At 65.0% G+C, this 26,747-nt stretch overlaps 2 protein-coding genes and 1 pseudogene across 3 annotated transcripts in view; 1 reads left to right on the forward strand and 2 right to left on the reverse strand.

Moving 5' to 3' along the window:
- Window positions 1-327: 327 nt before the first annotated feature.
- On the forward strand, window positions 328-2,700 carry GPX4 (glutathione peroxidase 4). Of its 2 annotated transcripts, none has more exons than XM_027584340.1 (7): window positions 328-481; window positions 1,340-1,434; window positions 1,518-1,662; window positions 1,765-1,916; window positions 2,052-2,076; window positions 2,311-2,370; window positions 2,449-2,700. In XM_027584340.1, the coding sequence occupies exons 1-7, from the start codon at window positions 398-400 to the stop codon at window positions 2,479-2,481; spliced, it is 594 nt and encodes a 197-aa protein (XP_027440141.1). In that variant the 5' UTR covers window positions 328-397; the 3' UTR covers window positions 2,482-2,700. The 2 variants fall into 2 exon arrangements, with proteins under 2 accessions (XP_027440141.1, XP_027440140.1); XM_027584339.1 differs by lacking the exon at window positions 328-481 and adding an exon at window positions 842-1,084.
- A 1,410-nt stretch (window positions 2,701-4,110) lies between these two features.
- Window positions 4,111-6,146, reverse strand: LOC118355982 (annotated as a pseudogene).
- Window positions 5,997-26,747, reverse strand: part of LOC113916876 (protein strawberry notch homolog 2) — a 47,151-nt gene continuing 26,400 nt past the window's right edge. The window contains exons 5-29 of the mRNA XM_035727795.1: window positions 20,719-20,880; window positions 18,580-18,663; window positions 18,230-18,326; window positions 17,688-17,842; window positions 17,451-17,584; window positions 17,281-17,371; window positions 17,059-17,202; window positions 14,884-15,001; window positions 14,667-14,772; window positions 14,155-14,308; window positions 13,077-13,253; window positions 12,425-12,522; window positions 11,655-11,737; window positions 10,391-10,582; window positions 9,990-10,159; window positions 9,256-9,387; window positions 8,574-8,709; window positions 8,381-8,493; window positions 8,211-8,282; window positions 8,005-8,113; window positions 7,724-7,798; window positions 7,498-7,640; window positions 6,436-6,531; window positions 6,257-6,348; window positions 5,997-6,128 (exon numbers count right to left, since the gene is read on the reverse strand). Coding sequence (XP_035583688.1) covers window positions 6,292-6,348; window positions 6,436-6,531; window positions 7,498-7,640; window positions 7,724-7,798; window positions 8,005-8,113; window positions 8,211-8,282; window positions 8,381-8,493; window positions 8,574-8,709; window positions 9,256-9,387; window positions 9,990-10,159; window positions 10,391-10,582; window positions 11,655-11,737; window positions 12,425-12,522; window positions 13,077-13,253; window positions 14,155-14,308; window positions 14,667-14,772; window positions 14,884-15,001; window positions 17,059-17,202; window positions 17,281-17,371; window positions 17,451-17,584; window positions 17,688-17,842; window positions 18,230-18,326; window positions 18,580-18,663; window positions 20,719-20,880 — 2,898 coding nt within the window. The 3' untranslated portion in view covers window positions 5,997-6,128; window positions 6,257-6,291. The remainder of the gene's footprint in view (window positions 6,129-6,256; window positions 6,349-6,435; window positions 6,532-7,497; window positions 7,641-7,723; window positions 7,799-8,004; window positions 8,114-8,210; window positions 8,283-8,380; window positions 8,494-8,573; window positions 8,710-9,255; window positions 9,388-9,989; window positions 10,160-10,390; window positions 10,583-11,654; window positions 11,738-12,424; window positions 12,523-13,076; window positions 13,254-14,154; window positions 14,309-14,666; window positions 14,773-14,883; window positions 15,002-17,058; window positions 17,203-17,280; window positions 17,372-17,450; window positions 17,585-17,687; window positions 17,843-18,229; window positions 18,327-18,579; window positions 18,664-20,718; window positions 20,881-26,747) is intronic.

Genomic DNA, 26,747 nt, shown 5'->3' on the forward strand with positions numbered 1-26,747 from the left:
GGCGGTTTTCCTGCGAGTCCGAGCCCCCCACCACGGGTTTCCAGTAATATCTCAAGTTGTCAGGCATCCCGCGGTGCTGAGGTCAACCACCCGGATAACCGTCCTAAACCTATCAACGCGCGCCGCCTGCGTGGACCCGGCAGTCCACCCGCCGGCGAGCATGCGCCGTCGCCCACGGCAGCGAAGCCGCAGCCTGGCCCCGACCCCGACCCCGCCCGCCCCTCGCCCCGGCCTCCCATTGGCTGGCGTCACCATGGGTCCGCCCCGCCCGCGAGTCCGACCAATGAAGGCGCCGGTGGGCGTGGTCTAGGGCGCGGAGGAGAGGCCCGCCCGCGCGCGTCCATTGGTCGGCTCGGCGAGGGGAGGAGCCGCTGCCTCCGGCGCCCCCGCCGCCGCGATGAACCTCAGCCGCCTGTGCCGCTTGCTGAAGCCTGCGCTGCTGTGCGGGGCCTTGGCAGCGCCCGGTCTGGCCAGCACCATGGTGAGCGCGGCGCCGGCGGCGGGCCGACGGGCCGTTGGGCGGGCGCGCGGGGCCGCGGTGGGCTCGGCGGGGGCCGTTCGGGAGCAGGGCTTGGGCGGCTGGCACCCCCGTTGGGCGCCTGCGGGCCGCGCGAGGCCGGCGGCGTCGAGGCCGCGGGGGGCTGGGCGCCCTCGGTCGCTGGCGTCCCCGGCCGGGCCCGGCGAGCGGAGGGCGCCCGGTGGGCTGGAAACCCCGGGTCACGCACCGCGGGGCGTCCCCGCCCTGCGCGGCCCTGGGGCCCTGCTTGGTGGCGTCACAGACGGGCGGACGGGCGCCCTGGTTACCGGCCCTTTTTGTCCCCCGGGCGCGGCCCTCGGTGGGCACAGGCGCGGCCGGAGGCGGTCGGGCATGGGCCGCGCGGCCGCCGGCTCCCCGGGTCGCCGCGGGCAGCGGCGCCGGTTGCGGGGCAGGAGGCGGCGGCGCCGAGTCCCCCGGCGGCGGAAGGCGGGGACTTGCGGGCGCAAGAGGGCGCTCCCTCGGCGGGAGGAGCCCTGTCTCGAGAGGCCAGGGCAGGCGGAGCTCGCGACCCGGAATAGCAGCTGTAGCGCCGAGTGCCCAGACCCGGTGCGCGCGGGGCCCCAGCCCTCTCTGGGCGTCGGTGTCTTCTCTCAAATGTGCACTGTTGCGCAAAGGGGTGCGCCCTCGAGGAGGAGGAGTCCTCAGTTTTTCCTTGCCCCGGGGAGTTGGTTTTCTCGGCGCGGATCCGCCTGGGAGCCCTTCCTCCGGGGACCCCGGGCCGGGCGAGTGGGCCAGGTGGCAGTGGGCTCCGGGCTCGGCGCCCCGAAGTCGCCACGCCGCTCATGCGCCCTTGCCTTGCAGTGCGCGTCCCGAGACGACTGGCGCTGTGCTCAGTCTATGCACGAGTTCTCCGCCAAGGACATCGATGGACACATGGTTAACCTGGACAAGTACCGGTGGGTACCTAAGTGCCCGGTGGGAGAGGCAGGGGAAAGGCTGGTGGCGCTGACCTGGCCTGACTGGGCCATCTCACCTCCAGGGGCTTCGTGTGCATCGTCACCAACGTGGCCTCGCAGTGAGGCAAAACAGACGTAAACTATACTCAGCTTGTCGACCTGCACGCCCGATACGCTGAGGGCGGTTTACGGATCCTGGCCTTCCCTTGCAACCAGTTCGGGAGGCAGGTGCGTGGCTGGCTGTGTCCCCGGGTGTCCCGGTGTGGGGAGAGGGGACCAACGGGAGCGCAGGCCCCTCCTCACTCACCCCCACACCCCTGCTTGCCACAGGAGCCAGGGAGTAACGCGGAGATCAAAGAGTTCGCTGCTGGCTATAACGTCAAATTCGATATGTACAGCAAGATCTGCGTGAATGGGGACGACGCTCACCCGCTGTGGAAGTGGATGAAAGTCCAGCCCAAGGGGAGGGGCATCCTGGGAAAGTGAGTGGGAGGATGGGGGAGGGGAGGGGAGGGGAGAGGGAAGGGCAGTTTCCCCTGCTGGGGCTGGAGGTGGGGGCGTGTGTGGGAGGATCGCCTTTGCCACCGATTCCTCATGACTTCACGTTGCTTTTGTAGTGCCATCAAATGGAATTTCACCAAGGTAAGAGGAGACTGGCAGTTGGGGGGGACGGGACTGTGTCCAGGGCTGGCTCCTGCCCCCGGGGCCCCTGTCTACTCAGCCATAGCTCAGTGCCCGGCTCCAAAGTGCTCCAGCCCTGGGCCCAAACGGGGCAGCAGGTGGGGGGCTGCTTGCTTGCCCCCAGCCCCCCTGGAACCTCCACCCCCCCCCCCCGACTGCTGGCTTCCCCCATTTTGACGTGGCCTCTCTCGGCAGTTCCTCATTGACAAGAACGGCTGTGTGGTGAAGCGGTATGGTCCCATGGAAGAGCCCCTGGTAGGTGTCTTTCCACCGAGCCTTCTGGGGTGGGGGCCAAGGGGAGAGGCCACCCCTGACCCCCCCTTTTCCCCACAGGTAATAGAGAAGGACTTGCCCTGCTACCTCTAGCTCCACAAGTATGCGCCCCCGCCCCCACGGCCCCTGCCCCTCGGAGCCTTCTACCCGGCACCTATGACGGTCTGCCTGAAAACCAGCCCGCTGGTGGGGCAGACCCGAGAACTCGGCGTGCACCCCCCGCCGGAGGAAGGTTCCTCGGCCCGGCTCGAGGCTTGGCGCCCCCCCCCCCCAATCCCTGGTTATCTTGTGGGAATAAAACATACAAATTGACCTGCTGCGTGCTCCTACCTCCCTGGGGTGGGGTTGGGGGGCAGGTGGGGGAGGCTTTTGTCCCGGGCCCCTTTTGGTTCAGGGGCAGGTCCTGGCAACTCCCCAGGCTTTCCCGAGTTCTGAGCGCTCTGGGCTCCTAGGGCTGTGTCTGTCCTGACGCCTCACTGCTGACCTCAGCAGCCCCACCCACTGAGGGCAGGCAGAGCAGATCCTGGAGGAGGTAATAGGATTTACTGGCTTCTACTCCTGGCCCAGGGTGTTAACCTGCGAGGAGACAGCTGTTCAGGGCCTGGTTGGGGCTAGTCTTCCCCAGTGCCTCGAGGGGAAGGTCAGGGGGCCTGGGCCTTGTGGCTCTGCCTACTGGGGGAGCCGGGCACCTGGGGCTGAGCATCAGGCCAAGCTGGTCTGGGCACAGAGCCGTGCCGGGCACACTGGCCTCATTGTTGGACATTGAGTCAGGGCACTCAGGCCCGCCCACGGGGCCTCATCTGGCAGAAGCAGGGGAGTGTTGTCTACACCCCCTCGCCCCAGGAGGGGTGGGGAAATGGCCTGAGGCCAGGAGGGTCCTTCGGATGGGCCCCTGTCCCTGTTCTGGGGGGCCTGGGAGGCTGTGAGCCTCCTGGTGAGGGGGTGGGGAAATGGCATGGCTGGAGACCGACTGAGCCTGCCCTGCCTACGCACCCACCCCCCAATTTCCAGTACCTCCAGTAAAGGTCAGTAGCACAGGGGCGGGGCTGGAAAATTGGAATAACCAGGTTGAGAGCAACCCCAGCCACCCTAAGCTGCTTCCCCTAGGGTCTCCTGGCTCCTCACTTGTCCACGTTCTGGCGGGTGACAGACTCTTCTAACTTCAGGGCCAGACCCAAGTATGCTCCCTGCGGCTTCCAGGAAGGGTCCAGCTCCTGGGCCCCCCTGCACCTGGGCTACCCCACCTGCCTGAGGCAACCTTGGGAAAAAAACCAAAACGGGGACCGCAGCTGCGCACACCAGCGATGGGAGGAACTGGTCCCAGCGCACCACCAGGAGCGTCCCGGGGCGGGGTTTGTGTCTCTAGCAGGCAGGAGGCGACCAGCGTCCGGTCCAAGCCCCCGTAGCCTGGCATGGCTAGTCTGGAAGCAGCCAGCCTGCCACGCTGCTGACAGGATGACAGCAGACAGCGGCCCCTGGGGGACCTGCCTCCTCCAGCCTGGCCCTCGTCCTTAGCACAGGCCTTGGCCTCACATGGGTCTGGGAGAGGAGTGGGCTGGCCTCACCCACCCTGGCTGCCCTGAGGCCACAGGCGACAGCCACCTCATCCGCCTCCGACTGGGGTCACTGCGGGCATCGGCTATGCTCCTGGAGGAGGCATGCCGCGGCCCCCCTCCCCTCCCCGCTGTCTCTGCAGGCTGGAAAAGCAGACAATCTGGGAAGTAGTGAAAAGGCACATATATTTAAAAAAAGATCTCTTTACATATGTACACTTGAATTCATTATAAATACACATAGAAACCAGGGGGCCCGTCCACACCGCCAGCTCCACGGCAGATTCTGGGGCCTGGGAGAGGTGGCCGGGCAATAATTTAGGGAGCAAACAGAGTGGGAAAGAATTGCATATATTAATGGGGGGAGGGGTCTGTCCCATGGAGCCCCCCAGAGAAGGCAGGGCCCTGAGCACCTGGGGTTTCCTGAGTTTCCAGCTCTTGGGGCCACCCAGTTTTGTGGATTTCAGGGGTTCCGGTCAGACCAGGCCCTGTAAGGTGGGTGGGGTGAGGTGGGTTGGGGAGCCCCTGCCTAGGCCTGGGGGGGGCAGGAGAGGACAGAGGCACAGGGAGGGTGGGCCCCCCATCCCCATCCCCAGGCCCTGCCCAAGCCTAGACCCCGAGTCATCCTGAGTGGGACCTGCACTGCCTCGGAGAGCCCGGAAGGGCGGGCAGCATCTTGAGGGGTCTGCCCAGCCGCCGGCAGGGAAGGCACTGCAGAGGAGGCCTCCGGAACTGGAGGAGGGACACCGCAGCCCCCCTCTCTGGTAGTCAGCGGGGGAGCCTGGCCCCGCTACCACCCACGTGGGTAGGAGAGTCCCTGTGGACGTGGTGCGTATTGCAGATAACTAAGCTTCCTCTTGGACACCGGCTGCCGGTCGCTTGCCGGCCCTAGGAGTTTGGAAAGGGGGGGCCGAACTGGATGACGCTCTGCCGCTCAGGGCCCCCCGCCCCCACTGGGCGCCCCTGCTGCCCCTGCGCCCGGCCCAGGGGGAACGGTGGGCGGCCCGGCGTTGAGGGAGCGCAGCATGTCCTCCAACACCTCCTTGAAGTTGATGTCGCGGCCCCTGGTGCGCCAGGGCCGCGGGGTCCGCTGCAGGTGTCCGGGGCGCCCAGCGGCAGGCCACTCGGGGCAGGCGCGGGGTCCGGGGGCGGGGGCGGGAAGGCAAAGGGCGAGGGCGGCGGGAAGGCCTGGGCCGGCGGGCTGTAAGTGAGGTCCAGGACCTCGCCGGGGCCGCAGGGCAGCGCGAGCGGGCGCAGGGCGGGCAGGGGCGCGGGGAAGCCCCGGCACCGCGCGTTCTTGCGCTTGACGTCCGCATCCATGAGCTGCAGCTCCTGCAGCACACGGCGCACGCAGCCCTCGGGGATCTTGATGCCTGGGGGCCGGGACGGACGGTCAGGGGCCCCGCGGCGGTGCCCACCGCCCCCACCCCCCTCGGCGTGCCCGCGCGCTCACCGACTTGCTTCTTCTTGTCCTTGGTCTTGAGGCGCACGATCTGCAGGTAGCTGCTGCTGGTGACGTCGGCCATGACGGCGGCGATGCGGCCCCACACGCGCAGCAGGGCCCCGCACAGCATGTAGTGGTGGCGCAGCCGTAGGCCCTGCGCGCAGTCCTTGCCCTCCTGCACCAGCCGGCAGTGGCGGTTCCTGCGCCGCGCGCGGGGAGGCCAGGCTCAGACCGGAAGCGCCGCCGCGCCCCGCCGCGCTCCTCGCGGGAGTCCCGGACACGCCCCCTCCTGCGCCCCCCCCGCGCCCCGCGTACAGCTGCTCTGTGGGGAGGGCACCCCGCCCGGTCCCACCCTGGCCCTCACCACGCAGTGTGGCTGCAGTGCGTCAGCGACAAGGCGTAGCTGTTTTCCCAGTGCTCCTGGCCTCCTCCGCCGTCACCTGGGGACACGCAGCCACGTGACCACCTGCCCCCGCCGGCCGCCACGCCCCCCAGTGCTCGGCGCCCCCCGGCTGCCAGGGGACCCGCACACGCAGGGCCCGCCAGGGGCACCCGGAGCAAGAGGCGCCCTGCGCCACGGCCGCACCCAGACCCCTCAGCCCCACGCGTACCCGGCGGAACTTCCGGCACAGGCTGTCGAAAGTCTCCAGCTGGCTCTGCCGACCCACGTTAGGCTTGTACACGGTGAAGTGCTTGCCGCGGTTCTGCTCGGCCAGGAGGCAGCTCAGCTTGTTGCCCCGAACCTGGGAAGGCATTCGCATGAGGCGGGGAGGTGGGGGCTGCTGCCCTCCTTCCCCTGCCCCTCCCCTGCCCGCTCCCCTCCGCCGGGGGTCTTGCCCCTGGGGACCCGGGCGGCCACGCAGCCGCCCACCTTTAAGGAGAGGTAGAAGCCATCGTTGGTGCCCGTCAGCTCCAGCGACCTGCATAAGCCTCGTCCCACTTCAGGCCGCGGTCCACACTGATCTGCAAGAGCACGAGGGCTTAGAGCAGCCGAGGGGCCCGGCGGTGGGGCCCGGCCTGCATGCGCTGGGCGGGTCTGTGTCTCCTCACCTTGTAGAAGACCACCTGCCCATCCTGTGGGTGCCCGGGGGCCAGGAAAACCTGCTGGCTCTCCTCATAGATCTCGTCGATGCCTGGGAGCCAGGTCTGTGGAGGACATGGAAAGGACATGCGGGGGGTGAGACCCTCCCGCCTGCCCCCCGCCCCGCCCCCGGTCCTGGCTCGGTGGGTCTCAGCATGCCCTGAGGCCCTGTGTGGCTCAGCAGGCTCCAGGCTCTGGGCTTTGGGGGCTGTCAATCCCAAGTTCTCGGGTACACCCAAGAGATGCCCACCAGGGAGCACAGTGGAGGGTTCCCCCAGCAGAGAGGCCTGGACCCAACCCTACCCGGCATCCTGGATGGCAAGGCGGCCCCTCCAGTGGTAGCCTGGGGTCCAACACCCCTTCCCCCAGCACCTGCTGGATACTCACACTCGGTGTAACTACAGACAACATACAGTCTGCTCTGCATGGCTGTTGTGGGGTGGTTATGTAAGAGCCAGCAAACTCTACCCGCCACTGATTTTATGATAAAGTTTTATTGGCACATGGCCCCAGCCATTCATTTTCCAATAGTGTGTGCTTTCACACAAGTTGAACACTCAAGAGACTGGGCCCCAAAGCTGAAAATACTGACTCTGGCCTCTCAGGAGAGTTTGAAGCCTCTGGGCCCCTGCCGTTCTTGGCGAGGACGTGCTTGTGGGGCAATGAGAGCAAACGTGTCAGGCTTACCACCATCACACGAAGCATGCCAATACATGCCTCCCATCTAAATAAAACTCCCCAGTCCTGGGGACACCCAAGAAGGGGGCCCTGTGGTCCCCCAGCACAGGACAGCGCTCGGCTGCAGTAGCACCCCCTTTCCCTGGCATCTTCATGACACCCCAAGTCCTGTACCTCCAAGGCCCTCCGGGTGGCGTATGGAGCTGGGGACTGCCCTACACGGCCTCAGTCTCTCCGTCTGAGAGGAGGTGGCACTGGGACAGGCGCAATACTGCCAGGCCGCTCCCTGCTCTGCCTGGGGCGGGGGGGGGGGGTGGGTGGGGTGGATGCCGCCCCCACTTGCGGCCCTCACCCCAGGATGCCCATGTCATATTTGCCCTCCTTCTTGTCCATCTCGATGAGGTGGTCGAAGTGTCCGAGAAGTACTGGAACAGCGCGTTCTGCTTGTGCACCTCTAGCCCCAGAATGCGGTTCAGGAACTTGGTGATGGAGCAGTCTGGTGGGCAGGTGGGGAGGGGGCTCAGGCCGTGTCAGGAGGTGTGGGGCCTTCCCGCTGGGGGGCTGCGTGCAGGACCTCACCCTTCTCCACATCCAGACAGCCGACCTGGACTCGCGCCCACCCAATGCCAACGGACAGCAGGCCCTGCTTCATGTCTGTGGGAGGGAGGGCCCCAAATGCGTGCTACTCACCCACCTCCCTCCCCAGCCAGCCCGGGGTCCTCCTTGCCGCGGGTGCCCCCTCGGTAAATGTGTGCGGGAGGAGTCCTTGGACACAAATCCAGTCTGCCAATTCCAGTGCTCCAAAGAGCTCAGGGCCAAGCTGCCCCACACCCAGAGACCCTCACTTGCCCCCAGCTCACCCCGGAAAAAGGCGGCATCTCCTCCGGGGTAGCCCTGGGGCAGTGGCACCTTGTTCTCAGTCTGGCTCAGGATGGTGGTGAGGACACAGCTGAGGGCCCGGGCGCCGTACTGAGTGGAGGGGTGAGGGGGGGTCAGGAGGGCCCGAGTCAGAGGCTGGCCTGGGCATGGGACATGTCCCCTGCTGCCCCCGGCCCTCCCCAGGTACCTTGTTCTCAAAGTTGTACTTGCTCAGGTCACGGGACTCAGTAGCGCGGCGGTCCCCATGGGTCAGAGCCCCCTGCTCGGGGTGGGGGTGGGGAAGGCTGTCACGAGCTGCCCCTGCCCCTCCCGCTGTCCCGCCGCAGCCCTCCCTCTGGGAGTCGCCCACCCACTCACCAGGCTCTCCAGCCGTTTCGCAACAATGGAGGCAAACCTGCGCTCCCCAGCCAGCTCGGAGATGAGGAAGACGTATTCGGGGGCAGAGACCTGGTTGGACCTGTGGGTCCGGCCTAAAGGCAGAGAGGGCTCTCAGGGACCAGCGGCACAGGGCGGGGAGGCCCGGGGCAGGGCGGCCTGGGCTGGGGCTCACCAAACTGCTGGATGGCACGGTCAGCGCTCCAGGGCAGCTCGAGCGTCATATGGACCCGGCGCCGCTGGTTCTGGACGCGGCGGTCAGCTTGGAGGGAGATGCCGGAGCTGGAGGCCTCGGAGATGATCGCCACGAGCTGGGGGGATGCGGACGGGACAGTCTGTGCCCTGCAGACCTCGCCTGGACCACCGGGGCTCGTTCAGGGCAACCCACACAGAGGCTGACGTGTGTGCCCATGGGGGAGCCCATGTGGGCTGAGAATGGAGTCTGGGCCACTCCCGGCCGCCCCTGGACGGAGCAGAGCAGCCTGCTCTGCCCACCGCAGCTTTCCCAGGAGTTTCAAGCGGGGGTCTCAGAGAAGCCACCGGGCAGTGACGGCACAGGTGACAGTGCCTGAAGGCTGGGACGGCCAGGGCGACCTGTGGGGGCCCCGGTCAGGCGCACACGCACATGCACACCCACACATACCCACAGTCACAACCACACACGCACGTGCACGATATACATGGACCCAGCAGAGGCTGCAGTACTCTGGTCCTGGGGCCAGCCCCTCAGGAACCCCGCACCTCCCGGGCCCCCCAGGGTCCTCACAGGCTCCCCCCGACACCGGGGGGACACCTGTTGACAGAGCCCATTCCCCGGGCCCCCCAGGCCCTCCAGGCCCCACCTCCATGGCCCCCACCTTCTCCCCACTCATGAAGCGCTCCTTCTCCCTGAGGTTCACATGGTCGATGGAGAGGCCTTGCTCTGCCCGAGACTCGAAGGCCACTGTCCCGTCGGGCCTGGACACCACGCGGCCCTTCCTGCCAGTCATCTGGGGTTGGGGAGAGGGAATGGAAGCCAGCTGGTGAGGCCATGCAGGGACTGGTCCCTGCAGGCCTGTTTCCCTGCCTCCCCACCTGTGCCCCCGCGGCTCCTGAGTGTGTGTGTTAGGGGGGCTTCGGACCCTGGGCCAGGACACAGCCTCCGCCCCGGGCCCCGGGCCCCGGCTGCCCATGGGGCAGACAGCAGGATTTTCACTCCACCCTAAGTCTTCTATTGTAAAACGGCTGCCTGAGGCAAAAACAAACCTGGGTTGTCACCACCGGACATCCCAGGAAAGGGTCCAGTCGTACAGCTGGAGAGGACAGGGAGGGGACACAGGGGGACAGGCCTGGGACCCAGGAGCGCCCCCAGAGGCCCAGGGGCACATGAGGGTGTGTGGGGAAGGTGGGTGCAGAGCTGGGCTGGGGAGCAGGGGGTTGGGTGTCCATGGCTGAGGGAGGACAGTCGTCCGGCTACGCAGGCTGGACGATGGATGCTGGACCCTGAGTCCTCCCCGCCCCAAGCCCACCGCACTGTGCAGGGTGGGGACTTGGGGTGGCCACCAGGGAGGCTCAGAGCCTGCATCTGGGTGGGGGCCCCCAAGGAGCTCACCTCGGCCACTCGCTCCGGACCCCCAAGCTGGTCGATGAGCTCATCCAGAGTGTTAACGGGCAGCTCCCGGGCCAGCACTCGCACCTTGGCCAGCAGGTCCTGCTTTAGCCGCTCAACACGCTCCAGGATGCCGGGGCCGTGTGGGTCCCGCTGCAGGGGGCACAGGGGCCCTGCAGGGCCGGAGGGTCAGGGGGCACCAGCCGGCCCACCTGCCCACAGCCCTGCTCGTAGCAGTGGACAAGGGGGTCCCTGGGGGGGTGGGGCACAGCTGGTGCACGGGAGGGGTAGGGGTCCGGAATGTTCTCCCTCACCCCAGACCGCTGGCGTGAACCCGCTCTGCCTCTGACCAGCAGCATGGCCCTGATGGCTCTCTGAGCCCGTCTCCCCCATGTGACCCTTACCGCGGTCATCGGCCGGCAGCCCGACAGCATCCAAGATGACCACGTCGTCGTCTAGCACGGACTCGGGGGAGGAGTGGAAGTCACTATCCAGGCCAGCGTCTGACTCCGTGCTGCTGTCGTCACTGATGCGGATCACGCCTGCCGCCTCGCATGCCAGCCTGGGCGCCTTGACCCCGCGGCCCCGTGGCCGCCCTGCGCACAGACAACCAGGCTCACTGAGGCCCGGCCCGCTCCTCCCTCCCAAGGGGCCCAGCTCATGGTGACTCCCCACGTGGGGAAGGGGGCCATCCGGGGCCAGGCACCATGTGCTGGGACGCTAGCAGCCTGAGCCTCTGGTCTGTCCAGCTTTGGGCTGCCCTCCTGGGCCCTGCTGTGCACCAGGGCATGGTGGAAAAGGGCAGTTTTTAACATCCGCCTCCGATTTCCTAACACTTCAGTTTATTCTTGGCTGGTGCCTGGGAAGGCCACATGCCTGCCCTTGTTCACAAGGCTAGCCTGGGCGGGCTGGCCAGAGGATGCGTCCAGGTCCCAAGAGGATGGTGGTCCAAGTACCTTACGCGCCCTGCCACAGTCTAGGATGCCCCAGAGGCTGGTCCTGGGAGGCGAGAGGGGGACTGTATCCCCCAGGTCTGGCTGTGTGACCTCAGGTGAGTTGCTTGCCCTCTCTAAGCCTCACTTCCCATGATGAGCTGATGCTCAGCCTCTGCCGGAAGGAGGATAACCTCCCCATCCTGCGACGCTCTTCACGAGCCCCATCGTGTCCCACGCAGCCGGCATGGTTTAGCCGCAGGGCTGGCTTCCACCGAGGAAGCACGAGGCTGTGTACTGGAATCTTAAGCTCCCCCGACCCTGTCCCCATCTGGGGGTGATGCTGGAGGCCACGGGGTGTTGCTGCCTGAGGACGAGCTAAGCACACCAGCTTGCAGCACTGGCTTCTTGCCTCTTGCTAACTTGGCCCTGCAGGGATCTGTGTCTCCCAGACACGCAGTGCAGCCTAGAGGCTGCTGCCCGCCCGGGTCTCTCTCTCGGGAAGCTGCGCTGAGCTGCCTCTGTGCCTGTCCTCCCCTGGACAGATGGGGTGGGTGTCACGAGTCAGGCCTGCAGGGAGACAGAAGCCCCCAGCCCGGCAGGCTGCGCAGCAAGCAGCAGAGAGGGGTGGCTGCTCAGACAGGAGCCAGGCCGGAGGGACACCTGGCAGGGCCATAAGCCAGGCTATGCATGGGTCAGGGGTCAGAGGCCGGCAGGGGGGGGCGGGGGGGCTTACGTTTTCTCTTACTGCCTGCTCCTCTCTCGCGCTTTCTTTTGGTTGAAGGAAAGTGCTTCTGAATTAGTGACAGAAAGACACCCCTGAAAGCAAAAAGCAGAATTTATTCCCACCGCAAGGAGGGTCATGCTATCCAGCGGGAGACGCGGAGTAGCGTCGGCCCGGGGGCTAGCTCTGCGGGGGGCACCCAGTGCCCGGGGTCCAGAGAGGGCAGGCAGGGGCAGGGAGGCAGCTGTGCGGACTGTGGAGGAGGGGGATATGGGGGCGAAGGGTCCGAGGCTGCAGGGGCACAGTTTTACTGGGAAGGCCTGAGTGTGGGGCGGGGGCTGGGGTGAGGCTCCCTCCTTCCAGCCATCAAGGGGCTCTGCCTGCACAGGCTCACCACCTCTGAGGGATGCTGGGCCCAGGAGGCCTTCCCAGACCCAGGAAGGGAGGCCTGCTGCTTCGGGGACCCCAACATCTGTGCAGTCCCTGAAACAGCGCCACACCCACTGTGGGGGGTGGGCACCTGGAAGCCTCGTGCTGAAATCCCGGGTCCCTCTGCCAGCACCCTCTGAGCCCTGGGGTCCACCCGTGGCTAATCTTTCTGGTTTTAAAACTGCAGCGTGGCCCATAGTCTCTGGGGGCTGGGGCTGGTGTCTGAGCAGATGCACACCTAGGCTCCCACGGCTGGGGTCACAAGACACGGGCTGTCACGTGGGGGGAGTGGGGGGGGGCTGACCCAGGAGTGGCTGCACCACCCACCCTGGGGGGCTGTGAGCATCACTCACTCAGCAGCGGAGACAAAGCAGTCGAGCTGCCCATCCTTCTCGTCCAGCACCTCCCGGGTCCGAGCCTCGCCTGTGGACTGCAGCCCGATGACCACACACTTGGGGGGGGATGGGGGAGCACAGGTGAGCTGCGCTCTGGGACCCCCGCCAGCCATCTCTGGAGCGTGGCCCCAGAGGGGCCTATAGGGAAACCCCAGGCTCCCAAGCCCAGCCCCTGGTAGTCAGAAACCCAGAGTTGGCCTCAGTTTCTCTCTTTCCACCCTTCTGTCCTGCGGGCCACCAGGCCCCCAGCACACCCAGATCCACCCTAGAACTCCATACAGCAGCGGACAGCCGCCCTCAGCCCTCCTGGACCCTCTCCCTTATTCTCTGCCCTGGCTCCTGCCCAGTTCTTTCTGGGGACTCGCCAGGCCGGTCTGGACATGAAGAACCGGGGGCAAGGCCATGCCTGTCACCTGCTTCAGGGGAGCTGGGTCAGGCAGGACCAGAACCTTCTGGGCCTCGGCATCACCGGTGCCACACCCTGTCCTCATAGGCTCAGGCAGACACACGAGGGTGCAGGGGTCCTGGCGTAACCGCAAAGCTCTCGAACGGACCGGGGCAGAGCGTCCAGGCAGCCCTGCAGGTCCAGCCACTGCGTCTCCCAGCTCACCTTGTCCTGGGCCAGCTCCTCTCGGGCCAGCTCCACCAGCCGGTGCACTTTGGCAGCAACGCAGAGATACTTGAAGAAACGCTGGTGAGCTGACCAGAACTGACCCCACAGGGACTTGCGAGACTCGAGACCAATCCAGTCGGCTGCCTGCTGGAACACGCCCAGGGCCTCGGCCCACTGCAACGACATGCCCGGCTGAGCCTGCTGCTGCCCACGGCCACCCAACTCCCACCCTGGACCGCCAGCCCCCACCGGCTGAAATCCATGGCCAGGGGTGCAGGGATCGGAAGCTGAGCAACACAGAGGCACTGCTGATACCTGACAGTAAGTGTTAACAAGCCGAAATGTGTGATGCTGGCAGGGCCACGGTGAAGGTGGCATGCTCACGCAGCACAGGGGAGTGGACGCTGCTTTCAGAAAGGGGTGCGGACATCCGCAGTGACCGCCATCTGCCAGCAGCCCCTGGGCCCTTGATACTGCAGACCACGGCGGCTCACCTGGGGTACCCCTGCCCCAGGGGCCCAGGGCCACGTCGGGGGACAACTGTAGCATTCACAACGGGGGTGCTCCCGGCATCAAGGGGGTAGGACCAGCACAGAGAACAACCCCGCGGCGTGCGGAGATGGCCCTCCTTCGGTTTGAACTAAGAAAACCATCTACAGCACTGTCAGGGCTGACGCTCAGGGCCTGTCCCAGGTAGGGGACCTGACGGCGAGAACAAGGGAGCCCATCCACACGCAGGAATAGCAAAGGTGAGGCCAAGCCACAGGCACAGAGACGTGGACGCCGAAACCTGCCCCAAGCTCTGGGAACAATGAGCTCCTAACATGGTGGGAAGGCTTGCTGGGCGCCTGGTCACACGCCAACGTTAGTCCAGCCACAGAGGAGCTCCCCACACGATCACGACGCTGGTCTCCAACCAGAGACCAGACGGGCGGGCCAGCTGCTTCCTCCTTTCTGTGACCCAACAAATGCCCGTGGCGCCGAGAACAGATGCTGAAGGTGAGGAGAGCCTCATTCCGATGGGAAACGCACGCGTGCGTCCACGCAGTCACGGCCCGCCGGCCGCCCAGCTTACCAGCAGGGCCGCACGGTTGTAGACACGCTCGAAGGCTGGGGCCAGTGAGATCTCCTCGATGCGGAAGGTGACGCCGGAGAAGCTGAGCTGGCGAGCGATGTACATGCCGCTGACCTTCATGTCCATAGCCACAATCTCCATGGCGCCCACACCCCTGTGGACAAGGACAGGGCCGCCCGGTCACGTGCTGTGTCCCACTCAGCAACAGAGTGACTTGAGGAGGGGCCGAAAGCAGGAGCTGAGGGTGAGGAAGGGCCAAGTGCAGAGGGAGTGGAGGGAGCATGTGCAAAGGCCCCATGCTCTGATCGCCTGTGGAGGGGGGCGGGGCGCAGGAAAAGCGGGGAGGGGCTCCTTCCCCTAGAGTGATGGGAAGCACTAGGCAAAGAACGATGAGATCCCTCTGGTTGCTAGACGAACGTGGGCCAGGTTGTGGAGCCGGGCCCCAGTGTGTGAGGAGCAGCGCCCTCTGTGGGTCCCTTGCCAGCGCGTCTTGGGCAGGGAAGGGCACCCACCTCTTCTCAATGGCGTGCAGAAACTCCTCGAAGGTTCGGAAGGGTGTACCATCGCCCCAGATGCCCAGGCGGCTCATGTAGATCATGTTCCGGGGCTCAGAGGCACCTGGGGTGGGGAGCTGCTGTCAGCGCCTCTAACCCAGCAAGGCCAGGGCCTGGGACGCAGCCCCAGAAGTGACTCAACGGCCACATGCAGAGCCCGCCCCCACGTTCCCACCTGTGGCACTGGCATAGACCACCCTGGCCAGGGGCAGCTTGTTCTGCAGATCCAGGACGGCCTTGCCCATCTTCGTGGAGCTGGCGTTCTTTGCTTTGTGGCACTCATCAAACACGATCTCGTGCAGGCAGGGGTTAAGGACTGTCCCGGAAGGCAGGCAGCCCCACAGGCCCTGGCCCGATACCCCAGGGGGAACTCAGCTTGGTGCCCGGTGGCCATCAGAGCAAGTGGGAAACAGCCTGTGTCCCCCGCCCCCCACTGCTGACAGACACCTGATGGGCGACGGCTTGGGGAAGGCATTAAGAACTGCACACCAGTGAGCACAGAGAAATGGGTGAGAGGTGCTGGGTTCTCTGTGTCACCTCCCGCACATACTGAGGATCCTGAGCAAACAGACTACCGCATGGACAGAGAAGTGGGGGGAAGCGGGGTGCAGGCAAGTGTATGGATCATGAACCTTTTTGAACAGCCAGGGGCGTGACTACACACACGTGTGCTCACATGCAGACGGTACGGGTAGGTTCACGGGGGGATCTGTGAGCACAAGACTGAGAAGCAGGAATGTAGAGGCAAGCACACAGCCCTCCGGCAGAGCGCTGCCGTGGGGGTGTTCTGCAAGCTGTCATTTGCCCCAGGCCATGCCAGTGGCCTCTGGTCCCTTCTCTGGCATGTGGGAGCTGCTCTGGAGGACAGCAGGATCTGGCCACAGGACACCTGGGAACTTGCCCATATGAACTGAAAGGACACAGAGGGCCAACGTCCCTCTTCTGATCTGTGACTGGACCAGGAGCGAGAGGGACTTTCGGAGAGTGCCGGGTGGCCTGGGGGCCAGTCACCCCAGTTCTGGGAACGGGCCCAAGGAAAGTGAGAAGGGGTGATGGGGCATACAGGCCGGGCCGGATCACTCAGGGCTGTTTAGAGCAGGGAGGCTGGAAACCACCGGCATGTCCCTGAGATGGGGCAGGCTGGCATGACATGCGGTGATGAGCAAACATTCCCGGCCTCTGGCAGGGTGGAGAAAAGTGACGTGCCAAGGTACACAGGGGACAACCTCTGGGGACAGTGCACAGGAAGATGCCCCAGAACCCTTCAGTGAGGGCCAGGCCCTGCCCCAGAGCACCAGCAGCAAGTGCAGAGACAGCCATGCACACCAAGGGGTAGGGTCCCCTGCTGTCTGAAGCCGGGAGGACCCTCGATGAACACCAGTGCAGAAAACCCCAGGAAACGCTGTGGACCCCCACCTGATGTCTCACTGGGGGAGACTGATGGAGTCTGCTTGCAGGGTGCTGCTGAGCCTGACATGTGTGATAAACACGCAGTTAACACACGACCCACATTGGACTGTCCTGCTTGTGCTGGGACCTTCTCTAAGCTGCCAGGGAAACTAGAAACCCCTCCAATCCTGGGACTTTCTGTCGGGAAGGGCCTGGAGCCCATACAGATTCCAATACGGACCAACCGGTCAGTAGAGCCCCCCCCAGCCCCAGCCGCGCCAGCAGCCCGGCCTTTGGCCCAGCTGTCCCCTAGCTGCCCCAGCCTGGCCTGCCCACCCCCAATGAGCCCCGACAAGTGGAGGGGGAGCAGGGGAGGGAGAGGAAGGGTTGGAGGCGCTCTTTGCCCCAATCCTACAGCCACAGGCACCTTCCCACCCTTGGGGCCCCTCCCCACGCTGTCACAACAAATACCGCCCCCACGCCTGTGGCCAGGGGTCCAGCTTGCTGGAGCCGGGAAGCCGAGCCCGACCGCAAGAGGACAACAGCGGTCAGTGAGGGCGAGCCTCCTGCCGGGAATTCCTCCAGCTTCCGGGCTGAGGTCCCGGGATATTCCAGGACTGGGCCCCTCCTTTCGACCCCACTCCCCCTTCCAGATCCCACCTTCTCGCCTTCCCGCCCTCCTGTCGGCCCCGCCCCCCTCCTTTAGAACGCCCCTCCAGCCCCCACCCCTCCTCCCTCTCCTCGCTCCCTTCGCCCCCGCCCCGGGCCCCTCCTCCGGCCCCGCCCCCTCCAGACCCCCGCCCCTCCGGCCCCGCCCCTCCGCCCCGCCCCCTCCAGACCCCCGCCCCTCCAGACCCCCCCCCGGGCCCCTCCTCCGGCCCCGCCCCTCCGGCCCCGCCCCTCCAGACCCCCCCACCCCTCCGGCCCCGCCCCCTCCGGCCCCCCAGCGGAGCCAGGATACGACTCCGTCGAAGGCCTCCCCGCACCACTCCAAGATCTGGCGGATGCGCGTGCGGTGCTGCCCGCCGGCCTGGCTCTCCCCGATCAGGGCGGAGTAGGTTGCGAAGAGGACGCCCTCTGAGGTAGTGTTGTCACCGTACTTGATCTGGAGGAGAGGGTCGGGTGTGGGGGCGCGGGGCCGGTGCTCCGGGACCCCACCCGAGGAGGGGGCGACCCCACCCACCTTGCTCAGCGCGTGCACCGCGATGCCCGGGGCGTCGATGTCCCGCAAGTCGCGCTCTGCGTCATACTTGAGATCGTTGGAGACGCTGAACCTGGGGGTGCGGGCTGGTGGGTGCCACGGCGCCCCTCCCCTCCTTGCCCGCCGGCGTGGGGTGGGGAGAGCACACTCACCACAGGGACTTCTTCCGGCCCCGCAGGTAATTCTCCAGGATGATGCCGGCCACCGTGCGCCCCTTGCCCACGCCGGCGCCATCGCCAATGAGGAAGCCGGCCCGCTGCCCACTGGGGAGCAGGACCTCGTGTTGCTGTGGCCAAGGGAGGGCGGTCAGGACCTGGCAGGCTGCCCCTCCCCGGGGCCTTGGGGGCACCCCACGCAGGATGTGGGCTGGATGGGAGACCCCAGGTCACCTGGCAGGCATAGGTGATGGCCTCTAGCTGCAGGGCGGACAGGGCCCCGCTGTCGGAAGCAGGCAGGGCAAGGGTGTAGGTGATGTCTGGCGGTGGGACACTGGACAGCGTGCTGGTCTCCACCACGCGGTCCGGATGCTGCTTCCCGATCTTAGCTGGAGAGGCATGGCCAGGGGCACGTCAGGGGTGTGGCCAGGGTCTCAGGGTGGGCTGCGAGGGTCTAGGATGGGCTGGGAAAAGCTCCCAGAAGGCAGAGGGGCAGAGCAGGGTCCAGGGTAGGGGCCCCTCAGGGGGGGGCAGATCCATAAAATCCTGCTCAGGGAAGAAGGTGGGCTTACTTTTCATGGTACTCCCTGGCTCTGTGGCAAGTGGGGATTACAGAACTGCCCCCAAGGCCAGCCCACAGCTCCCAAGCCAGCTTTGCCGCTCCAGAATCTGGGACCCAGCCTGCAACCCCCACCCCTGCCCCTGCTACGGCTGGAGCCCGCTGGGGTTATGCAGGCCTGGCAGCGGCTTGTTAGGGGCTCGGGCAGTGCACTCACATTTGGATGGCACGTAGTCGGCGTAGGTCTCTGTGTGGCCCAGCTCCTCCCCCTCATCCTCCTCTGCCTCATCTTCCTCCTCAGGCTGACTCTGAGACTGAAGGTCAGTGCCGGAGGTGTAGTCAGGGCTGGATGGCCCTGTCCTGCCCCACATGGCCAGCCTTCCCCCAAGGGGCAGCCAGCCCGGTGAACAGGGTGGGGAGTGGCCCACCTGACCCCCAATGCGGTGCCTCCCCAGGGCCTGCTTCCCCATCTGTAAAACGGGCAGACCCTGCTTCTATAAACAGGTGCCTCTGAGTGTCCCAGTCCCTACAAGAGGCAGGCAGGACTGAGGAGGGGGCCCAGCTTACCTGGTAGCTGACAAGAAGTGGGGTGCTGGAAAGGGAGGACACGGGGTCCTCAAGGCCTGTCCATGGCCCACTGGGCAGGAGCAGCTAGAGAGGAGAGTGGACATGAGCCTGCAGGCAAGATGTGGGGAGGAAGCGCCCCTGTGGGCCTCCCTAGCCTGGCCTCCAATGGGGTTCTCACACTATCCTCATGCCCCCCAGCCCACGGCCAGCTGCCTGCCTCCTTCCTGCTGCCTGGCGGCTGGCTCTTTTGAGCAACAAGCTACAACCCCCATCACGCAGATAAATGTAGTAAGGACATGTCCCAGATCACAGTCATGCCCTGGGGAGATCGATCACCTGCGTCTGGTCCCAGGGGACCAAGAACCTGGGGGACAAAGCCGATGCCTGGGGGGTGTCCATTGGCCATGGGGGCATGAGGCCCACCTGGCGTCAGAACTCATGTGGCATCCAGAGTCCACAGATGGTCCAGGACAGGAGACCCAAACCCTCGAGGACCATGTCACACCTGGCCCTCCACCTACCCTCCCTCAGGGGGTGATCACACTGAGACCGGGTGGGGTGACTGCTCTGCCCCTGGACACACAGGAAGGACACACAGGGTCCCGACCAGATCTGTACAATTCCAATTAAAACAAAATAAAAATCTTAAAATAAAAATCACAAAAGTAGCGTGGCCATCCTAAAAACCACGAATGTGAAAAACAAAATAGAAATGAAGAAATCCCTTCTAGACCCCGTCTCCTCTCGGACCCCACCATCCCAAGGCCTGGGACTGTGAGCGCCAGGTGCCCATTCCTGAGCACACACGGAGCTCGGGTGTCCTCTACTGTCATGGGGGATAACAAGGGTCCCCAAGGCACCCACTTGATTTTTACGACTCCCGCTGTTTTCAAAGGTTAAGAACATGCCAAAGTTTTTTTTTGAAAAGGAAAATGAGATGAAAGTGAGATACCAGAAGCCAGAAACCCATACTCAATTCCCTGTCTTCTTTTCTTCTAATTAACAAAAACAAACAGCCTCGGGCCTGGGTTCCTGGAAGGCTGAGTCAGGGCTCCTGGTGGGCTGGCGAGCAGCAGGCTGTGGGCGTTGGGTTTCGGCCGCCCTCCTGCTGTCCACTTCATGCGGCCTCTGCCTCACATTCTCCACCAAGGAGCCGGGGGCTGGTCAGAGGCCCTTCAGCCCAGACACAGGAAGGGGGCCTGCGCTGCCCACCATGGCTATAAAAGACAGGGACCGCACCAGGCTGCCCTGGGCACTTCCTGTCCTTCTGCCAGCCCCACGCCGGGCCCCAGGCCTTCCAGACCCGTCTATTCTACCCCGCCTCAGAGGGGCCAAAAGGTGCCGAGGAACCTCAAGGTAGCTGGGCAGGCATCGTGTCCACTAGCGTGTGCCACCAAGCAGGACTCCGTGGGTCCACCCAGCTCTGGATGGAAGAGGCTGCTTTCCCTTAGACGCATATCTCCAATGCCGCCTTTCAGATCCTTGAACCAGGATTCTGGCTCTCAAAAGCTAGGGGCTTCTCTTCTGGCAGAGAGCCCTGGATGGGGCCTGGGTGGGGCAGGGGCTCCCCAAGCCTGGCACTGGGCCCCCTCTCCCTCACCAATGTGCCTGCTGCCCGGTCCTGGGAATGAGCTAGAGTCTGGGCCTGGCACACCTGGGGACCCCTCCCATCTGGCCTCATGTCACCCACACTCCCCCGTCAGGGTCCTGCACAAGGAGCTTCACAGATGCCAGTGCAGCACTCTGGGCTCCCGGGCTCCCACCTACTCAAAGCCAGGAGCACCCCACCCCCTCCCCCCGGCAATGCCTTCAGACATTGCCCAGGATCACCAGAGTGAGAACCAGTGCTGGAAGCTGCTTTTTGCTCGTCTCCTGGTGAAGCCCGTATGCCCAGCAGAGCAGGGCACGGAGACTGAGCCACCAAGCCTGTGAGGGCAGTGCCTGGTTGTGACAGGGCCTTTGGCAGGAGTGGTGAGGAGCTCAGTACCGGAGCTTTCCTCCCCCACCCCCGCCCTGCATGTTCTGGGCCGAGCAGAGAACAGGAGGACCCCTGACCGACGAGCTCACTGGTGTCTCTGAACAGCCTGGGGCTGGGGCCCTGGGACAGCTGCCCAAGCAGAAGCCTCAGGGTGAGCTGACCTTGTCGTGGGCGGAGGGGCCGGTGCTCACATCCCAGATGGTGGGCACCTGGCTGAGGCTGTCGGCCGGCAGGAAGTCAGGTGTGTCCGCGATGTCTGAGAGGGAGTCCACAGACGAGGAGAAGATGGAGGTGTTGGAGAGGTCGTCGAGGTACACAGAATCCTGGAAGACAGGCAGGATGAGAGGCAGCCGGTGCGTCTGGGGGGCCTAGGCACACGATGGACCCTCCTGCCACCAGCAGGAGAGGTGCCCATACCCACACGCGCGGCCCCGGGGACCGACCCCGAGCCCACGACGCTCAGGGAGGGAGCCAGACACGGAAGGCCACACGGGGTGTGAGCCCACGTGGGTGACACGTCCGGAACGGGCTCATCCGCGGACGGGAAGGGGGCTCGGGGGTCCGGGAGGGCTGGGGAGTGACGGCTGATGGGGACGGGGCTGCCTTTGGGGAGACAGAATGTTCGGGAATTACGTGACACTGGGACATGTGACCCCAGTGCACAGATGTCAGGACATGAAGAGCCCCACACCTGCAAGGGGGGAGTGTGCTGTGTAGGTTACACACAGTTTAGAAACGTAAATTTAAAAAATTTAAATGCCAGGGATGGTCCCATGCTGCCCTCCCCCACCCCTGGGTCACAGACACTGAGCACCTGTGTGTACCCGGCTTGCACCGGACACCGGGGACACTCGTAGACCAGCCCTGAGGGCTCCTGGACCAGCAGGGAGTGTGCCCCCAGCCCAAGACCCCCACATACTGCCAGGCTGGGTGGTGGTGTCCACGCCACCGACCACCAGGAGAGGGCAGTAGGTGTCCACTTTACAGACAGGGACCCTGAGTGCCTGAAGCTGGAGAGGGGGCAGCCCCTTCCAATTCCCTGAGCCCCTGCAGGCCCAGATCAGGGGGTGAGGGGCACAGCCCTCAGCCGACTCCTCATGGGGAGGGAGCCCCCACAGACCCTCCCAGATGAGGCCCTTCCAGGCCAGCCTCCACAGCAGAGGGCCTGGAGCCTGCCCTGATGCACCTGGCTCAGGCCCCAAGACCACAGGTAAGCTGGCTTCTGGGGGTGAGGGTGGCATCCCTGCAGCCCCCAGCCCACTAAGAACAGGCCCCCGGCCTTGGCCAGTGCTGGGGCTGCCCCACTCCACCTGTGAGGGCTCCCCTCCCATTAATCGTGTTGGAATCAGATCCCTATTCCTTGGTGGTGGTGATAGTGGTGGGGGTCCCCGGGTGATACCACCCAGCTTCCTGAGGGTCTGCTAGGACACCAGAGCGCACACAGTCCCAGGATGAGGCAGGTTCGGGCCTGTTGTGCAGTGCCCCTCGGAAGGTGTGGGCAGGGATGGGGCCAGGCTTCCCTGAGGGTGACTGGATGCAGGAGTCTCTCTACTGGATGGGGTTGGTCCCACAGCCAGGCTAGGACTCAGGGTCTGTGCAGGAAAGACCACCCTTGGCCCAATCAGCTGGTGTGAGGCTGGGTGCCTGGACTGGATGCTTCCTGCCACCCAGAGGTACCCCGGTGGCTGATGGCATACGGGAAGCCAGAGGGGCACCACTCACTCCTGGCCCCAGGCCGCGCCCAGCCTGGACCCATGGGAGCAGACCCTGGCAGGATCTGACAGCCTGGGCAAGTCCGGGCGAGGAGGCAGATTCTGGCTGGCAGGACCAGCTCAGGCAGGCAGTGGCCTGGGGAGGTTTATAAAAGTCCACAGCACGGGGACAGAGGCAGGAGGGAAACACCAACCCCAGGGTGGGGAAAGGTGCACCTCGACACTCCTTGGGATGCCCAGCACCCTCGTGTAAGAGCCCAGCAGTTCCACAGGTCAGAGCAGCGATCTACGGGATGGGGGAGGCGCTCAGGGGGCAGAGGGGGCCCGTGATGGGACGAACGCAGCCTCTGGCCCTGCTGACCATGAGGCCCGCTCACCATTCCGGGGCAGCTGGGGTCAGAGGTGGGAAGGCTGGGTCATGGAAGCTGGCCACTCGGTCCCCGTGAGGCAACATGGAGCATGGACCCCTGCGGGCTGCCTGGGGTGGGGTCTGGGTACGGGTGGCCGGCTGACTTTGCTAAAATCCCTCTGGAACCACATCTGAGCGTGGCCTTCCCAGAGGGCACCACGCAAGCCTGGTCAGAATGACAAGAGCTGGGTGCCTGGGTGGCTCAGTCGGTTGAGCGACTGCCTTCGGCTCAGGTCATGATCCTGGAGTCCCGGGATCGAGTCCCGCATCGGGCTCCCTGCTCAGCGGGGAGTCTGCTTCTCCCTCTGACCTTCCTCCCTCTCATGCTCTCTCTCTCAATAAATAAATAAAAATCTTTAAAAAAAAAAAAAAAAGAATGACAAGAGCCCCTGAGCCCATCAAGCTGGCAGCCCCAAGACGCCCTGAGGGGTGGGTCTGCTTCCTGAAGGTGAAGCAGTCACAAGCAGCAGGGTAGGCAGGTGGGGAGGAGCCCTGACCAGGGCCAAAGAAGAGGAATGGCACCTGGCAAAAGGTGGGTGCTCGGGGGCCCCACCCCCCCGCGTGGGCTGCACACAGCGACCCCTTCCCCCGAGGACGGACGGCGTGGCCCCGGCCAGGACACAGGGCCAGCGTCCGCAGGGAGGAGCCGCGTGGGCAGTGGGGGGCCCTGATGGGACGAGCGCAGCCTGGGGACGTCCTGCGGGACCCCAGCCAGCCCTCCTCCGACAATAACGGGGGGCCCGGGGACCAGCCTGGAGGGGCCGAAGCAGAGTGACAACCGAAATCCCGCGGTGTCAGGATGGGGTCCTGGCACAGAGCGAGGATCTCTGGTGAATAACGAGGTATCAGTGTCTGCTCGTCAGCTCTGACGAAAGCACCACGCTGATGTGACGGGTGAACAGAGGGCCTGGGCGTGGGGCCCGTGGGAACTCCGTGCTGCGCAGTAACTCGGCACACAGACCTGCTCCAAAATCAAGGGTATTTAAAAAGTGGGAGGGTTCTACCCACGCTGGGGATGCTGCCTCCACCAGATTCTTGGGTCAAAGGGAGGCAGGGCCTCACGCGAGCACCAGGGGTGCCTCCCAGCCCCACTCCCGATACGGCATGGGTGTCAGGATGGGGCGAGAGCTGACCCCTCCCACGTGGGCTGCTCACCATCCAACGGGTCAGGACCTGATGCCCAGCAGCCACCAGCAGATCTCCAAGGTGACCCAAAATCAAAATCACCCTCCATGGACACCCCTCCTCAGACCCCAGGCCCCAACCCTACTCCGTCAGCTGCAGCCCCTCAGTGGGGAGAGAATGGGGTGGTCACCCTGACAGTTGTGGGAGACCAGGGAAGTCACAGGGTCGCCTGCTGTGGATACTGTCTCTCAGCATTTTGGGGTTCCCTGGGCCAGGTGAAGACCTGGCGGGATCAGGTAGAGCTGCCAAACAGTGCCCTCGACTCCAGCCACAGACCAGGGAGATGGGACAGCATGGCCCCCACCCCAGACCGCACTCTGGGCCTCCCTTGGGGGAGCTGCAGCTGCTCAGCACCGCTCGAACCCCAGAAACACCCTCCAGAGACAGGTTCTGTCCCACTAGCCCTGGCTAGGGGCGGGACGCCTTCCTGGATCCCTGGGGAGCCCGAGGAAGGACGGAGGGATGGGGGCCGTTCCTACCTGGCCATCCGCACTCCAGCTCTACCCCGGCCGCCCCGGAGACTGTCAGGGTCCAACCGCTGAGCCGCGGGGGGCCGGCCGTTCTTGGGGCAGCTGGGCACAGAGGGGAAGGCGCTGCCGCCGTGAGAGGCGCTCCGGGGCCGTGCTGCGCGCCCCGGTCCCCGCGGCCCTGGCTGGCTGGGAGCTCCCGCAGCGGGGGCTGGCCGCCAGGCGGGCGGGAGCGAGCAGCGCGGAGGGTTACCTTGTTGAGGGCTGCAAAGTGCAGCCAGAACTGCAGCTGGGACATGGCGCGGCCGCGGCGGGTCCCCTGGACGGCGGCAGCGGCGGCGGGCGGCTCCCTCATGACCGCGGCCGTGCGGGCCGCTCTCAGCCCGGCTGCATTTGCATGTTGGTTTAGTCACCGCCAGCGCCTACTTCCCCTAAGGCGGCTGACTTTCAGGAAATGATGGCTGCCTGGGAAGTCAGGGCGATTACTGGCAGAGCGAGAATTCCTGTACTGGGCGTCATCTAGCCACAGACCTCTCCACGGCGCTGGGCCCCCACCCGCCGGCGCGCACTGGCCCTCGCCTCGGTTTCCCCAGACCGGAGTTCTGGCCAGCTGGGCCTGGCGGGGACCTGCCAGTGCTGCTCCTGGGGAGCCCAGAGAATGAGGGCCACAAGCCCCAGTGCCGCTGGGGGAGAGGAAGGCCCGGCCCGCCCCTCAGGCCCCTCCACGCAGCCCCCTGGCATGCACTGGGGGCCTTCACCCGCTGCCCCCAACCACCCTAGAGCCTGTCTCCGGGGCCTTTCTGAGATCCCCCAGGGCCTCTGTCATGCTGCGGCCCCAGCTGGGGTGCCGCCCTGTGGGAACCCGAGCCCCCACCCTGCTCCTTCTCCTGGAACCTTGCCAAGGGGTGTGTCTGTCCCTGAAACCCCCCTTCTTTCCTCTCCCTGCACCTCAGCCCCGCACAGAAAGCAGCAGGGCTGGTGAGCAGGGGAGTGCAAAGCCCTCCAGCACCCTGTGGGGTCAGAGACCTTGCATGAGTATCCCATGGTGCCCTGTCCCATGGGAAACAACAGCTGCATGGCTAGGCCAGGCTCCCTGTATGTGCTTGGGGTCAGGGACACCTGCGGGGCTCTGGCTGGGTAGGGACCCCGGGGCTGTGTGCCTCATCAGGGACAGTGAGGGATCACGGGGTCCAATGCAACAAGGCCACTGTGGCGTTCCCGTCCCATCTGCACCTCAGAGCCTGCAGGCAGCACAGCCCCCCTGCCCGGCCCCAGCACTGCATGGAAAAGGGAAAGCACCAGCAGCAGTGAGCCGGAGAAGGACGTTCAGCACTGTCGGGCAGCAGGGAAATGCAAACCAGAGCCTGGAGACACCACCTCACGGCGGCCAGGACGGCCCGACTCCAACACACAATGACAAGTGCCGGCGAGGACATGGAGACCTCAGAACCATCCGCCATGCCGGCGGGGACAGTCACGCGGTTCCTCGAAAAGTTGCACACGGAGTTACCGGACGACCCTGCAATTCCACGGCTGGGTACACGGCCGAGACACGAAAACGCACGTCACACCAAACCCGAAAACGCACGTCACACCAAACCCACAAATGCACGTCCACAGCGGCCCCACTCACGGCAGCCAAAAGGTGGCAACAGCCCCAGTGTCCGCGGGCAGGTGGATATGGCCCACCCACGCAGGGGAGCGTCCCGCGACCGCAAGCAGGAGCCAGGCGCCCTCACGCACGGTGCCGGGGACAGACCCCGAGCCCACGACGCTCAGGGAGGGAACCAGACACAGAAGGCCACAAGGGGTGTGAGTCCACGTGGGTGACACGTCCAGAACAGGCTCATCCACGGACGGGAAGGGGGCTTGTGGGGGTGGAGGTTGGGGAGGGGGAGATGGGGAGCGACAGCTGATAGGATGCGGTTTCCTTTCGGGGCAAAGGAATGTTCTGGAACTGGACAGAGGTGGTGGTTGCACAGCCTGTGAATTTACCTTAAAAAGGTGGATTTTATTTTATTTTTTATAACAGTTTTATTCACTCATTTTGTTTTGTAAATAGTCTCTACACCCAACATGGGGCTCGAACCCAAGACCCGGATATCAATAGTCACATGCTCTCCTGACTGAGCCAGCCAGGTGCCCCCAAAGCATGGATTTCAAGACATGTGGATTTTGACTCAGTTTAAAACAATCACTAGGAACCAAACTAGAAAGATGCACAAAGTACACACCCGAGTTCTCATGATTAGATTAAACTGCCATAAAGTCTGTCAGGTTTGCAGCACAGTTCCTGACCTTTGACAATCTGCCCCCCAAATCTCAGCGCCAGACAGCTGGCTGATGGGCAAGGGCGGGCTTGAGGGTACAGGGAAGCCAGCACCCAGTGGGCACCTGGGCACCTGGGCACCCTGCCC

Source organism: Zalophus californianus, chromosome 1 (genome assembly GCF_009762305.2).
Source record: "Zalophus californianus isolate mZalCal1 chromosome 1, mZalCal1.pri.v2, whole genome shotgun sequence".
In the NCBI taxonomy this organism is placed as follows: Eukaryota; Metazoa; Chordata; class Mammalia; order Carnivora; family Otariidae; genus Zalophus; species Zalophus californianus.